The 14,068-nt window shown below is 37.8% G+C and overlaps 3 protein-coding genes across 3 annotated transcripts; 1 reads left to right on the top strand and 2 right to left on the bottom strand.

Annotated features, from left to right (window-relative positions):
* Positions 1-304: 304 nt before the first annotated feature.
* LOC127258175 (SWI/SNF complex component SNF12 homolog) lies at positions 305-3,287 on the bottom strand. The gene is made up of 3 exons (XM_051284905.1): positions 3,161-3,287; positions 1,129-2,762; positions 305-783 (listed from the first exon to the last, which is right to left on the bottom strand). Exons 2-3 carry the CDS (start codon positions 2,688-2,690, stop codon positions 717-719), a joined length of 1,629 nt encoding a protein of 542 aa, XP_051140862.1. The 5' UTR covers positions 2,691-2,762; positions 3,161-3,287; the 3' UTR covers positions 305-716.
* A 2,165-nt stretch (positions 3,288-5,452) lies between these two features.
* Positions 5,453-8,332, top strand: LOC127258173 (chloride channel protein CLC-b-like). Its single transcript, XM_051284902.1, has 6 exons — positions 5,453-5,643; positions 5,757-5,957; positions 6,066-6,243; positions 6,314-6,846; positions 6,935-8,063; positions 8,166-8,332. Exons 1-6 carry the CDS (start codon positions 5,453-5,455, stop codon positions 8,271-8,273), a joined length of 2,340 nt encoding a protein of 779 aa, XP_051140859.1. The 3' UTR covers positions 8,274-8,332.
* A 169-nt stretch (positions 8,333-8,501) lies between these two features.
* On the bottom strand, positions 8,502-12,812 carry LOC127258177 (uridine/cytidine kinase UKL1, chloroplastic). Its single transcript, XM_051284907.1, has 14 exons — positions 12,523-12,812; positions 12,316-12,407; positions 11,848-11,917; positions 11,620-11,738; positions 11,316-11,412; positions 11,140-11,219; positions 10,831-11,025; positions 10,362-10,445; positions 10,230-10,290; positions 10,040-10,100; positions 9,423-9,516; positions 9,239-9,311; positions 9,050-9,132; positions 8,502-8,940 (listed from the first exon to the last, which is right to left on the bottom strand). The coding sequence occupies exons 1-14, from the start codon at positions 12,722-12,724 to the stop codon at positions 8,794-8,796; spliced, it is 1,458 nt and encodes a 485-aa protein (XP_051140864.1). The 5' UTR covers positions 12,725-12,812; the 3' UTR covers positions 8,502-8,793.
* Between the last annotated feature and the right edge of the window lie 1,256 nt (positions 12,813-14,068).

Here is a 14,068-nt window from a genome sequence, read left to right as displayed (position 1 = left end):
CTAAGAAACTTATTCAATAAGTTTGGGCCACAACGCATTGCTCCAATAGGGCCCAATAAGTAGTGATTATGGAATCAAACAGATACATTACTTTTTATCCATTCAAAAAATATTTATTCCCAAAAATTCAAATTCAAATTCGCTGTGTGTGTTATTTGTTTTAGCATTTAACTTTTAAAAGTATATTATCCCAATCTCATAAAAATTACAATCACTAATTATCCACGAAATTTTCACTCAGCTTTCATGCTCTGATCTGTTTATGTCTCCTCTAAGCTTATTTTCAGAAGTAAAAATGAAGGTATATAAGAAGCCATGGATGAGACTGAAGTATGTTCCATGGAGAAGCATCAAAGGTTCATACAAAGCTTTAAGATATGAATACAGGCAGGCAGGCAGTTGCAGCAACATTAATTTCATACATCACCAACCAAAACCAGGCTGATTGTACAAATTTCATGACACAAACAAAACAACACAGCAGCACACTACATACACTACAACCACCAACCCTAATGGAGTCCCTTAAGTAGGTAATAAAATTGCATTGGCATTGTGGAACAGCCAAAACTGAAAGAATCCGCACACAACAACTGCTTCCTGTTCTTCGGCTCGTGTGAATACAAACAACATTGCTCCTTGCAAAGGATACACTTGTAGATACGTCGACGCTGTTATTTTCCCATTTACCTCTCAGTTATATTGCTCGTGTCAATTCATGTGTTGCCAGGAGTATCCCCCGGCAACTTTCGGTTAAGGTAGCGAATGACAGCATCTTCAACCCTGTCAAGGAAATGGAAGTTTCAAAGTTCAATATACATCACACATGGAATGCATATTGTGCACAGAACAGAGCATATAGTTCACATTTCTTATAGCGAATGAAATTTACAGAGACTATACCAAAGGCCATAACTAAAGTGCAAATCCAATTTCAATCCCCATGATTACCATTTAGTTTCAAAAAAAGAATAAATGACTTATGTATTAAATCCATGCATCTGATGCAGGACAATATCAACTCATAATTGGACGTCTCAGACCAGCATGGATATTTGGCGAATCATTCAAGTAGTTAAATAATGAGAATATTCAAGCTTCTATAGAGAAAAGAAAGGCAAAGCATACCAAGGCTGGTTGAAGAACTCGGAATGCCGCTCTTTTTCTGCACTGCGGCTTGCTTCTCCAGTGACAAGCTTCAGATCCTTGTTCTGAGAATCAATCAGGGCATTAATAAACTCTACTGGTGACTGGCTAAATCCAAGAAAGAATGCCCTTCTACGGCGGTGCTCATGGATCTTTCTTATTGCAAGGCAGATTGCTTCATCGCAGGAATCAATCTCCTTAGTCTTTTCAGTATTGGCTAACAAAGCATTCAGCTCTCTCTGTATAGGAAAGGGCACATCAACTAATACATCATAGCATGCAGTACCAACCGGACTGTTACCGGAAAGTTTTATCCTATGTTCTAAATGGATAGGCTGTGCATGGAACAGGTGTGGTGTAATTCTTTGTGTGACTGCTGTGAACTTAATTTTGTTTTCCCCAAACACCTTCTGAAGGGGTGGATCACAGAAGAAGGAAGATGGATCATCTGGACACTGCAATTTTCGAGCCTTGACATATTGCCATATTGCAGTCATGATTCTGGCACGGGTATCAACCTCAATACCTAAAAGCTCCATCAACGCGGGGGAAAGCTTAAACTTCTCCGGTGTATAATTCATTTCTAATCTTATGCTAGCAGTAAATTCTTGGTCCCCTTTCCTTTTGACCTCAAAACCCTCATGAGGAGCAGGCGACCGAGCACTATCCCATATAATCAAATGGTTATCAGGATATACCTTTTGGTCCAAGGTTATAGTAACTCTTCTGAAAAATGTAGAAAACTTAGGGTATGAAGCACTTGACTTCTGCATCAAGGCAGCCTGTTCAGGGTCCATTCCCTCCTCCAAAATCCTACCTACAATTTTAAGAGTCCATGTTGGTGGCTCAGCATTAGGTTTCTTCGGCATGGTGCGAATCTGATTAGCGAAAGTATTAAAAACATATATACGGAGTGTTTTCTGAATGTATGAAGGCATCTTTAAAGCTTCTTGGATATCAATTTTCTTCCTGGTCAAAGCAGAATCCACTTGAGACTCAAATTCAAGGAGCTGAGTATAAAGAGCAGACTCAGGTAAGATAGCCGCAACTTTTTCGTGTAAATGCTTCTCAGGAAGCTTCTGCTTCTTCCTCCTGGCAGCAGCTGAAGCATCAACTGCTGTCCTCAGTGGAGAGGCAGTGTTGGACGGCGAAAAGCTTGGTTGGTGCAGAGGTGGTTTTTGAGGAAAACGTTTTGCGCCCACACTTCCAGCTCCTGAAATTGAGGGGGATTGCGAACCCATCAAATTTGGAAGACCTCCTGAATGACCCTGGTTGAATGAAAGACCCTGAGCAGCCTGTAACTGGGCTTGCAGTTGTGCATGAGCCAACATTTGAGCACGGGCATGAGCTTGCGCCTGAGCTTTTGACTGAGCCTGAGCAAGGGCTTGTGCCTGAGCCTGAGCCTGAGCCTGAGCCTCAGAAAATGGAAATTGACCCTGAAATCCGGATCCATACTGTTGCTGAGCAGATGGATTCCCAGGTAAAGGATTTCCAAAAGGGGATGAAGCCCCAACATTCTTCTGAGGGTTGTTATTTGCAGACATGACTGTATCTCCGAGCAATCAGTCAATATAACCGAGAATCCCTTGTTCAAATTACCATTTCCACAAGCAGTCCTGGGTTCAAGAATCAGAACACAAAATATCTAATTACTACATATAATACAGATATGAATCGCATAAAGAAATTCAACGCGAAATCAGCACAAGAAGAAGGCGCTGGTTCACAAAACCCTAAATCTTAGATAACCTCAGAAACAAACAAAAATCGATTCAGCCATGACAAATTATAGGGGCAAAAGGTAGACGGAAAATGGAATTCCCATGATAATTAACAACAAAACCAAGACAAAAAAACAATAAAATCCTACTCTTCGAGATGGATACAACAATATTCAGCTGAAGTTGCACAGACAAAAACATAAGATTACACACCATATTCCAAACTATTTCCAATATACACGCTCATAAGCTGACAATAAATCTTATGAAAGAGTTGGGAAATAGACTCTTACTCCCTGAGCTTGCCGATCGTCTAGCTCATTCCCTCCCCCGCTAGGTTGCTCGCCGATTCAGCGACCTCGGCGTACTCGTCAGCGTCTCACTCCGAATTGATATTGGACGTGTAAACGTATGGGCCCTCTCTAAATTTTTAGAAGGTTTAAAATATGGCCCAATACATTTGGGCTGGAAAACATACTTCCAACCGTCCACTTGGCCCAATTCTTTAAACTGCTTCAATTTTTTTTCTTTATTTTTTTCATTTTAATAATTGTAGTAATAATAGTTCGTTCACAAAACTTTTTAAATGAAATGATTTTTGGTGTGTGGGATGAGAAATTGCTTAAAAAAATATACCTTTTTAGGTTGAATATTTGATTTTTTAATATTATAATTAACTTTTGTATAAAATATTATATTTTTTGTTTTTTTTTCCGGCTCTACAGGTCTTATTTAACTTTTGTGTGTCATTGTAGTTAGCATTAAAAATATCGTTATATTTGTATAATTTTTTGTACGTCATTATAATAGTATTATACAATAGTATTATAGGACATTAATAAAAGTATTTTTGTCTTTTTTTATTTAATTTGTATTACGTTTTCACGTAATAATTAATATTCAAATATAACACTTAAAAAAGAAAAATAGGACTCTTAGAGCCGGCCGGAGATAATATTATTTTTTTTAGAATTGCAATTGAAAAATAATATTGGGAGAGTGTGAATGGATTTTTTTTTGGGGGGGAGGGGGGGGGGGGGGGGCCGGCAGCGGCGGTTGTTAAATAATAGTACCATGTGAATATCAACAAGCAACTAAATGTAACAACGATACAATCAATTTTCATGTGTGTTATTTGCGTTTAATGAAGGTCAAGGTTCAGTTCTCTTTGATCAAACAAAATATACATATGTATATGTATGTTACAATTATTTTGATACAATCAGAAAAAATCAAACACAACTACATATATAATGTGTTAAAAAAAGAGGTGAGCTGGATCATTTGGCGACACGAAATCGTGTGTCTGATATTACATATTAGTATTATTATATCGTATCAGTTTTCACGAACAAAAACAGACTTTTGACATCAAATATTATATATATATATATATATATATATATTGTATTGCCATCTCAAGGCCACAATTATTAAACAGTTGGTCCAATGCAGTAAGAATCAGATATATGTATGCCACATTTTTCTGCAATTTTAGGCGTAACTACCAAACGTTTGAACACAAGATGGCAGCCAATGGTTGGTCCCTTTTAAGTAAAAAGAAAAATCACATGAAACCCATCTTCAGTTTATTATAATCTTTTATAAGAGCAGTAATTAATGTAACAATATATTTTGTGAAAATAAAAGGGTCCCTTTAATGAAATTTATTTGAAAGCAACAAGATTTGTTAGTGATTATAGAAATTGGTACAAGTGGGGCCGGGCCAATAAATGAAAATCCGAAATTGATTATTTGTCAATAATTGCTGAATTAAATAAATTAGGCATTGATTAGATTAGATTCGGGTGTGAAAATGATCCCTCGTCTCTTTGAAAGGTCAGATGCATATCCACCGTTGGATTGTACACGTGTTATTCAATAGAGCTTATGTATCTTTGATGTCAAGTTGAGGAACATTGGCCATTTAGCCCCATCCCCATCAACTGACAACAAACACACAGGGTGGAAAAATTAAAATAAAGTAACACCCAATTGGTCAACACAGCTATAAAAAAATCTCTTAAATAAAAAAAAAAATAAAAACGAAAAGTAGATCTCTAATTATCCTAATCCATAGTTTCATTAGCAATAACAAAACATATTAAGACAAGCGAATTCTTGTGGAGTCCATGGAGCTCAAGTCCCAGGGTCCCCACATTTCTTGGCGTAGATGGTGTTCCTATTCGGTGGGAGCTGGAGTCCAGGGGTGCCATATAACTTCTATGTTTGTTTGCATTCTCAACATGTTCAATAGTTGAATGCAGATTAGGAGCCAACAGTCACGTCAGATATTTCGTATTACAACTCAAATGGCAAACTCAATGATGGAAACAGATGATTATTTTCTTTGTTGAGTGAATGGATTTTATCTGTAGGTTTCACTTTCACTTCCACATTCCCAAATATATATATATATATATATATGCACCATCACCACAACTAAATTATCATCTTGCTTAATCTAGGGTTTATATATAGAGAGAGACATATTGCATATATCTCCAGCAATCCAGGGTTGAGGAACAAACTAGATACTTCACCATTTCCAGAAGGAAACCCTCATTCCAAATTTCCAGTCCCTGATGGAGAATTTCAACGATTTTACAGAGGCAGAATCAGTCTCAGAAAAACATGTTGAAACAGAAGAGGCAGAACAGGACCCTGAAAGCAATAACCTTCATCAGCCTCTCCTCAAAAGGAACAGGACACTGTCTTCCAGCCCATTGGCCATTGTTGGAACAAAGGTTTCTTACATAGAGAGCCTGGACTATGAGTAAGTCCTGAATTCCCTATATATATATATATATTTTTAGAGAATTTGGGTATGGAAGATTAGATTAAACTAGACTAGATGAGATGATTAACTGTGCAGCGTACCTGGTGTAGGATCAATGAGAATGATCTGTTCAAGCAGGACTGGAGGAGCAGATCGAGGGTTCAAGTTTTGCAGTATATCTTTCTCAAGTGGTTGCTGGCATTCCTGGTTGGGCTCCTGACAGGCCTAATAGCAACTCTCATCAATGTCGCCATTGAAAACATAGCTGGATATAAACTTCTTGCTGTCGTCAATTACATCCGGGAGGAAAGGTTAACTCTTTTCATTTTCAGACGACATATCACATATATATAAGTTTCTTGCATCATCTGAAAATGTTAATTGCTGTGGTGATTATTGAAATTTTGTGATGGCTACAGATACCTGACGGGATTTTTATACATGACTGGAGCAAATCTTGCCCTAACAATGGTGGCGGCCCTTCTCTGTGTTTTCTTTGCACCTACAGCAGCCGGGCCTGGAATCCCTGAAATCAAAGCATATCTGAATGGGGTGGACACCCCCAACATGTTTGGTGCAACGACATTGATTGTTAAGGTTCGAATGCTTTATCTGACCCCATCTTGTTACCTTAATGATAGGATCCTGACCAGCTGATTCATGACAGATTATTGGAAGCATTGGGGCAGTTTCGGCCGGGCTGGATCTTGGAAAAGAGGGACCCCTGGTGCACATCGGGAGCTGCTTAGCTTCTCTACTAGGCCAAGGTGGACCAGACAGGTATCGAATTAGATGGCGATGGCTGAGATACTTCAACAATGATAGGGACCGGCGTGATCTGATCACGTGTGGATCCTCTTCCGGCGTCTGTGCTGCCTTCCGGGCACCAGTTGGGGGCGTCCTCTTTGCCCTGGAGGAAGTGGCTACTTGGTGGAGAAGTGCTCTCCTCTGGAGAACCTTCTTCAGCACGGCAGTCGTGGTTGTAGTGCTTCGGACAGCCATGGAGTACTGCCAATCAGGCTACTGTGGGCTGTTTGGGAAAGGAGGGCTGATCATATTCGATGTGAGTGGAGTTTCGGTCAGGTACCATGTTGTAGATATCATCCCTGTGGCTGTCATAGGCGTGCTCGGCGGCCTTCTGGGAAGCCTGTACAACTACCTTCTTCACAAGGTCCTAAAAGTGTACAATGTCATAAATCAGTAAGTATTCATTTCACATTTATTGAGGTCACAAAAATAGCTACATGGCAGTTAATCTTACATGTTCTTGGTTGTTCTCACTTCTCAGGAAGGGAAAACTAGCCAAACTCCTCCTCAGTCTGAGTGTCTCCTTGTTCACTTCCGTTTGCCTGTATGGACTTCCATTCCTTGCCAAGTGCCGGCCCTGCGATTCATCTCTCGATGATTTCTCCTGCCCAACAAATGATCGTACAGGGAACTTCAAGCAATTCAACTGCCCCAAAGGCTACTACAGTGACTTGGCCTCACTTCTCCTCACCACCAATGACGATGCAGTTCGGAATATTTTCTCCATAAACACTCCATCAGAGTACAGTATCGGGTCACTCTTTATATTCTTTGTGTTGTACTGCATACTAGGACTGATTACCTTCGGCATTGCAGTCCCTTCTGGTCTCTTCCTCCCCATCATTCTCATGGGCTCAGCATACGGCCGAATACTGGGGGTTGCAATGGGAACCTACACAAAAATCGATCAAGGCCTGTATTCAGTTCTTGGAGCAGCCTCACTTATGGCTGGTTCTATGAGAATGACTGTTTCCCTTTGCGTCATTTTCCTTGAGCTTACCAACAACCTTCTCTTGCTGCCTATAACAATGCTCGTTCTTCTGATTGCAAAGACTGTGGGTGATTGCTTCAATCCAAGCATATATGAAATTATATTGGAACTAAAAGGGTTGCCTTTCTTGGAAGCAAACCCCGAGCCATGGATGAGGAACATCACAGTAGGCGAGCTTGCAGATGTTAAACCAGCAGTAGTCACCCTCAATGGAATTGAGAAGGTCGGCCGTGTCGTTGAAGTTCTTAGAAACACCACATACAATGGTTTCCCAGTTGTGAATGCACCTGAGGGAGCTACTGAGCTACATGGACTGATCCTGAGAGCTCATCTAATTCTAGCACTGAAGAAGAAGTGGTTCCTGCAAGAAAGGCGAAGAACAGAAGAATGGGAAGTGTGGGAGAAATTTACTTCCATCGACTTGGCAGAAAGGGGCACCACCATTGAAGAGGTCACTGTGAGTAGGGACGAAATGGATATGTACATTGATTTGCATCCCTTGACCAATACAACTCCATACACTGTGGTTGAAAGTGTCTCCGTTGCAAAGGCAATGGTACTCTTCAGGCAAGTGGGGCTACGACACCTGATCATCCTGCCGAAGAACCAAGCTTCCGGGGTAAGTTAAGTTTACAGAATGATTGAAAGATCTGATGCATAGAGTAAAACTTGCAATTGAAATGACTGACCTGACCTGGATATTGTCTTGATCGCTTGACAGGTTCCTCAAGTGGTGGGAATTTTGACAAGGCAAGACCTGATAGCCCACAATATTTTGAGTGCATTTCCTGATCTGGTAAGATGCAAGGAAGGCAAGAAGGGACACTGATGCACAAGGTTATGTTTCACACATAAAAACATGTTGAGATTCTTCACTTCATTCTTTCAGATCCTTGAGCATATATAGTAATAAAAGTGCGTACAACATTTGCTTGCTCCCACGGCACGGATATTGCTGCCTCAAGCACACCACAGGCGACTAGAAATATTTCGTAAAAAGGGAATACAAACTCAATTTAGAACATAGTATTTCTACTGTTTAAAAAGGGACCAAAACTGTAATGCCAAAGAAATACCCATCTATTATTGATGCTCACTGTTCGACCTTTCCTTAGGAGTAAATCAGTAGGTATTGCTTGATAGGGATACATAGATATGTCTTGCATTCAAACTTATAGACCAAATAGTGTATGTGCAAAGAGCTTCAAATTTAGCTCACTCAGTGTTTCAAAAAAATAAAAATAAAAAATAAAAAATAGAAAAAAGGGCGAGGAGAAGATCCTCGATGGCTGTAGTCTGCAACCCAGCACTTGACAAACCAATATCTCATTTGATAACCATTATGGGTGTTAATCATCAGTACCAAAGTATCGATCCCCAAATTCTCCCATTCCCGGAATCACTCGGTATTCTTCATTAAGCGCCACATCTATCTCAGATGTCACAATTTTTAACGAAGGGAAACGCTGGGAAACACAATGAATTCCCTCAGGTGCCTGTGCATAAAAAAGGTAGGATGTAAAAATATATCTCTACCGCGCAAAAAATGTAAAAATCAATAGAGAGAATTCCCTTGGCAATGTAGTACAACTGTACAAGACTCACCGAAATGAGGTTAAGGAATATAATGTGAGATTCCGGAACTCCCTTCCGTATGAGTAATTCAATCGCCTGGTTAGCAGAGTTACCTGGAAGAAAAATCATGGATGGAATATTTCAGGCTAATAGTAGAATACTTAAGTAGGGCAGAATTAAAATATTGGCGAACCCACAAAAGTTTGGCGTAATGGTTACCTGTAGCAAGAACTGGGTCCAAGAGAAGAACATGGCGTTCACTTATGTCCTTGGGAAGTTTCTCATATATAAGCTGCATAGGTAGGTAAAAGAACATAAATAAAAATTAAAGTGTTGTTGTATTGGAAGTATTTCAGCACTTGACTAACATAAAAAATTTGGTATAAAGAAAGAAATAAACAACCTGCTTCCCATTGTCACCATCACGGTGGATCAAAATCTTCCCTATTTTAATCCCTTTGCAGCAGGCACGTAGTGCATTTTCCATGCTTTCCCCACTATCAGAAGAAAAGTAACAGAGCTTCAAAATAAATAGACCCTAAATATCATATCAGATAATGAAGATTTAATAAGTGAAATAAATCTAAGCCCATTAACAGTGAAGGATTTGAATCTTGTGGATTTCATATCCAAAACCCAGCTTTATAGGACTTCCCAAGTCAGTGCATTTAAATTCAACTTATATGTTTAAATGAGAGATGGAGCATAAATAAGAAATGGCTTGAAAACCACCCATAACTTAGCAAATTGTTTAAATCCAAGGAAAATTTCAAATCCATCTTTCCAGTCAGGCGATTCAAAAGGAATGCTATATATGTAATTTATTGTACTGTGTGCATGCTTAACCAAGTTACTGTGATATTAAATCAATTCCAATTACAAAAGGAAAATGATAATAAAAACCTATTCAGAAGTAGATTTCAGCTGGAGGACCACAGATAGCATTCTTAAATTCAATCAATCCCTATTTCACTTGAGTAAACTGATACTATCAATAGCACGTCACACAAAATTTCTTACCTTCGAACGATGGAAACACCACACAACTTCTTGCAAAAATCAACACCAGTATATACTGAACCTGCCTCACAACCACATAAATTTGCAAACATTCGTTAGATCAGTCACTTCTAAGTCCATCTTGCTTAATCATAAGGGATAAATGAATTGATGATAAATCCCCACAAGATAAGAATAGTTTCTAAAATACCAGTTGGCGTGACAATTTGCTTCTCAGTGAAGGGTAAATAGCCAAGGCCATGTTCAACAACCTGAAAAACACACGTCAAATACAGTTTGGGAGTGGGTGTTTTATTTGGTTATTAACAAATTTTATAATTACCAGTCGTATAAGCCTATCAGAATAAAACACAAAATCATGCTTTGATATGTCTTTGTCTCGAATCAGGGTGTGCATTCCTCGTATCTGTCACATTTACAACAGTGAGAAAACAACTGCTCAACACAAAATACCACTGGATGAAATTACCCTGAATAGTTTCAATGATGAACTATGCATGGCTCACGGATATAATTAAAAGAAAAAGGACCACAGTATTACAGAGCATGACTGATTAATCATGGATTAATATCTGGCCAAATTTAGATATAATCACCCCAATCCATGCCAATCAATGATAATGCCAAATTCTCTCTTTCCCTTTCCCTCAACCTCCAATTGGGAAAAAGGTCAAAAGTGAAAACAAAAAAGAATTTTCCAATGTAAGAAATCTCATTTCCACATTCTGTACAGATAAATATCAATTAACAGATAATATGCAAACTAAAGCATAGCAAAATAGGGCTTATACCTGGAAAGTTGATTGTATAACATTCACATTTGGATATATTTTACACAAATCATGCTGCCCGAGCTTGGTGCGAATATGTTGAACAATCAAGTCAATTGCAACATGATTGTCACCCCCACGAGGTATAATAACATCAGCATACTTTTTGGACGGTAGAACAAAATCCTCAAAAGCAGGCTTCACAAACTTTGCATACTATATATAACACAAGAGTAAAAACATGTTAATAGGAAGCCAAAACACCAAATAACTGATACATATAACGCTATTTAGAGTTCAGACATAATATCATGATATCAAAGGGCTTGCCTGTTCAAGGACAGAGTTTACGTCTCTCCCTCTCTCAACTGTATCACGCCTTATTCTACGAGCAAGTCTCACATCAGCATCTGATTCCATCAATTAAGAGAACAAAAATACAATGAAGGGCATAAATATAACAGCAGCTCCAGATCCATTGGATGCATAACTACTTCAAAGTTTACCTGTGTCGACAAATATCTTCATGTTCATCAAGTTACGTACTCGTTGATCATGAAAAACAAGGATGCCTTCCAGTATGATTACATCAGAAGCATTCACCTGAAACCTCCGACAGTTACAAGTATCACATGACATATTCAAGATACTACATATCAAGTTGTATATATCATGTATTTGTGCAATATTCAGTAAGAAAAAGATAAATCTAAAGGTCTGCTACTGCTAAGTAGAGTTAATCCACAAATAATGTCATAATCCTTGTGCAAGTTCCAACAAGAACAATTATTCAGCATCCAAAATGCACACCTGACGGAAGCTGTCTGAACACCTTTGATGTGTTTTAAAGTCATATATTGGAACATGGACTAATTGGCCACTTTTCAGTGTTTCCACGCACTCAAGGAGCTGCTCTGTGTCAAAGGCATCTGCGAGAAAGTGAATAGATGAGGTAAAAACCATGAAAGGTCATAAAGTAGGTTTGAATCAGAACAATGACGTCAATACAAAGTGCACAAATTCAGATAGCTTAGATACCTGGATGATCAAAATTGTACTCATGCACACGCTTTGACTCTTCTGCAGTAAGACCTCGATAGAAAGAATCCTGAATTAGATCGAGGGAATGAATCAGAATTTTAGCTTGCAGTTGTCATGCAAAGGAACATAGCTGGCAACAGCAATGTGAACAACACTTAAAACACTCAAAAACACAAAACTTTCTTAATCCCTACCTTAACTTCAACCAACAGACGCTTTCAATTTCAAGAATGCACACACAAACGCCAAGGGTAAGGTGCAGTTAATTTACTTTCTTTGAAGGATGTGATTATATTATTGAATCATGTCTTGGATGGGATAACAGCAATTATGGATTATAAGCTTTAATCATTCAAAAGCAAACATGCGATTAGAATGGATAAAACAATGTTATCCACCCTTATAGTAAACACACTCAAATAAGAATAAGGTGAGTAGAAGAAAAAGATGGAGCAGAAGAGAAACCTGGTTTACAAGCACTACGCGATGATCATGAAGCTGCTGTATAATCATATCGCAGACTGTCGTCTTCCCTGAAGCCGTTCCTCCCGAAACCCCTGCTCCCGTGGTAAACCCAAAATTAAATACATAGGATAGCTAATCCAAACAAGTGGTTATGCCACAGGAACACGAAAAATCAAAACCGTCGTTTCCAATAACAAGTCCAATTACCGATTACAAAAGGCTGCTTGAGCAGCGCGGGATCGGGCACGGGAGAGGCGACAGAGAATGCGGAAGGAGTAGCAACGCCAGAAGATGCGGGTGGAGAGGGCGTAGGAGTGGGCGAAAGAAGGCCGTCGAGTCGGAGGCCGGAAAAATGGGCGCCGGAGGCCGCCTCCATGACGTAGTCTATAGCCGTCGTCTCGTGCGGCATCGCGAGCGGCGGAGGGTTTCAATATATGCGGAGCGAAATACCTATGGTGCATCATATCGAATAATAGATGACATGTTTTACAACTGTCAGGTAAATTAAACAACAAGCGCGTGTATCCGTTACATTCGATTCGATTCGATAGGCTTTTACGTCAACTTTTAGACCCTTATCACAAAATTTCTGAATTACTATAAGATTTCATTCCATCGTTAATATCTATCCATATGGTATGGATACCTCCTTATTAGATTAATACTTGTTTCCATTTAGATATAATTAATCTATCATTAAGTTAATCCATGATACATATTTGAGGTCTATTTTCTTATTTTTTTGAATTTTTAATAAAAGCAAATATATAAATTAATAAAGTTAATGAAATTATTTTATTTAATTAGTCATAATCATAATTAATAGGTGTAATTGTCTTATTTAATGAAATTATGGGTAACAAACATATTTAGGGTTTAAATAGTACGGTATGGATTGTATTTGACACTTAAAGAATATTGATATTATATTGGCAGTGTAATAATAATGAAAAAAAATAACAGTAATGTTATAATTATATGGTTATTCATGGAAATGACACAAAAATGATAAATAAAACTACTGTATTGGAACAGTGGGAATATAAGAGTTACTTTTTTAATGCAATTTATGTTAGACACAATTTGTGGTTTTAATTAGAATGATATTTAATGCAATTTTTTTTTTAATATTTAAATGTTGTGATTCATTGGTATTTCTGGTTAAGAATTGATTTTTTTTTTTCTGAAAAAAAAATCTGTCTCAACATAAAAGTGTTTATTCAATATGTTTGTGATTCGTATCCATATTCTGTGTTTATAAAAAATATGTTTGTGTTTCATATTTGACTGTTTTTTTTTTTCAATAGCCAATTGTATGTACATATGTATGCATGTCTATCATCTTTAAAATTGCAATTTATATATGTATTTTTATCATCTTCACAACTGTAATGTATATATGTATGTATATAAATAAATGATAGTATTGTGGTCTAGAATATATATTTTTTAAATTATCTACTATATGCTTTAGGATAAAATTATTTTTAAAATTTATTTATGGTATTTTATGAGTTTATAAATTATTTTTAAATTATAATATTTTTTCCCCCTCCATCCACTCCAAACGCTATCATCTCTTCTATTTTTATTTATTTTTTCTAATTTCAATTTATCTCTATTATCCAGTTTAATTTTGAATAAAACTATTTTTAATAGTTTTCTAAACTGATTTTTTATTATATTAGTCCCTTCGGCTCAAACATCTGCAACATTTCTTTTTCGGTATGTCCCAAACACAACATTTACAAAA

The sequence above is a fragment of the Andrographis paniculata genome, unplaced genomic scaffold (assembly GCF_009805555.1).
Source record: "Andrographis paniculata isolate CXL003 unplaced genomic scaffold, ASM980555v1 Contig59END, whole genome shotgun sequence".
Taxonomy (NCBI): Eukaryota; Viridiplantae; Streptophyta; class Magnoliopsida; order Lamiales; family Acanthaceae; genus Andrographis; species Andrographis paniculata.
This window is presented reverse-complemented; position numbering and strand designations above follow the sequence as displayed.

Excerpts from the sequence above, each read along its gene's own strand:
- LOC127258175 (XM_051284905.1), bottom strand. The coding sequence starts at position 2,690 with ATGTCTGCAAATAACAACCCTCAGAAGAATGTTGGGGCTTCATCCCCT. Across the intron at positions 784-1,128 it reads GAGTTCTTCAACCAGCCTTG|GGTTGAAGATGCTGTCATTC; the intron begins GTATGCTTTGCC and ends TTTCCTTGACAG.
- LOC127258173 (XM_051284902.1), top strand. The coding sequence starts at position 5,453 with ATGGAGAATTTCAACGATTTTACAGAGGCAGAATCAGTCTCAGAAAAA. Across the intron at positions 5,644-5,756 it reads ATAGAGAGCCTGGACTATGA|GATCAATGAGAATGATCTGT; the intron begins GTAAGTCCTGAA and ends TACCTGGTGTAG. Across the intron at positions 6,847-6,934 it reads GTGTACAATGTCATAAATCA|GAAGGGAAAACTAGCCAAAC; the intron begins GTAAGTATTCAT and ends CTCACTTCTCAG.
- LOC127258177 (XM_051284907.1), bottom strand. The coding sequence starts at position 12,724 with ATGCCGCACGAGACGACGGCTATAGACTACGTCATGGAGGCGGCCTCC. Across the intron at positions 9,517-10,039 it reads GGTGTTTCCATCGTTCGAAG|TGGGGAAAGCATGGAAAATG; the intron begins GTAAGAAATTTT and ends TTCTTCTGATAG. Across the intron at positions 9,133-9,238 it reads GGACCCAGTTCTTGCTACAG|GTAACTCTGCTAACCAGGCG; the intron begins GTAACCATTACG and ends TTTTTCTTCCAG.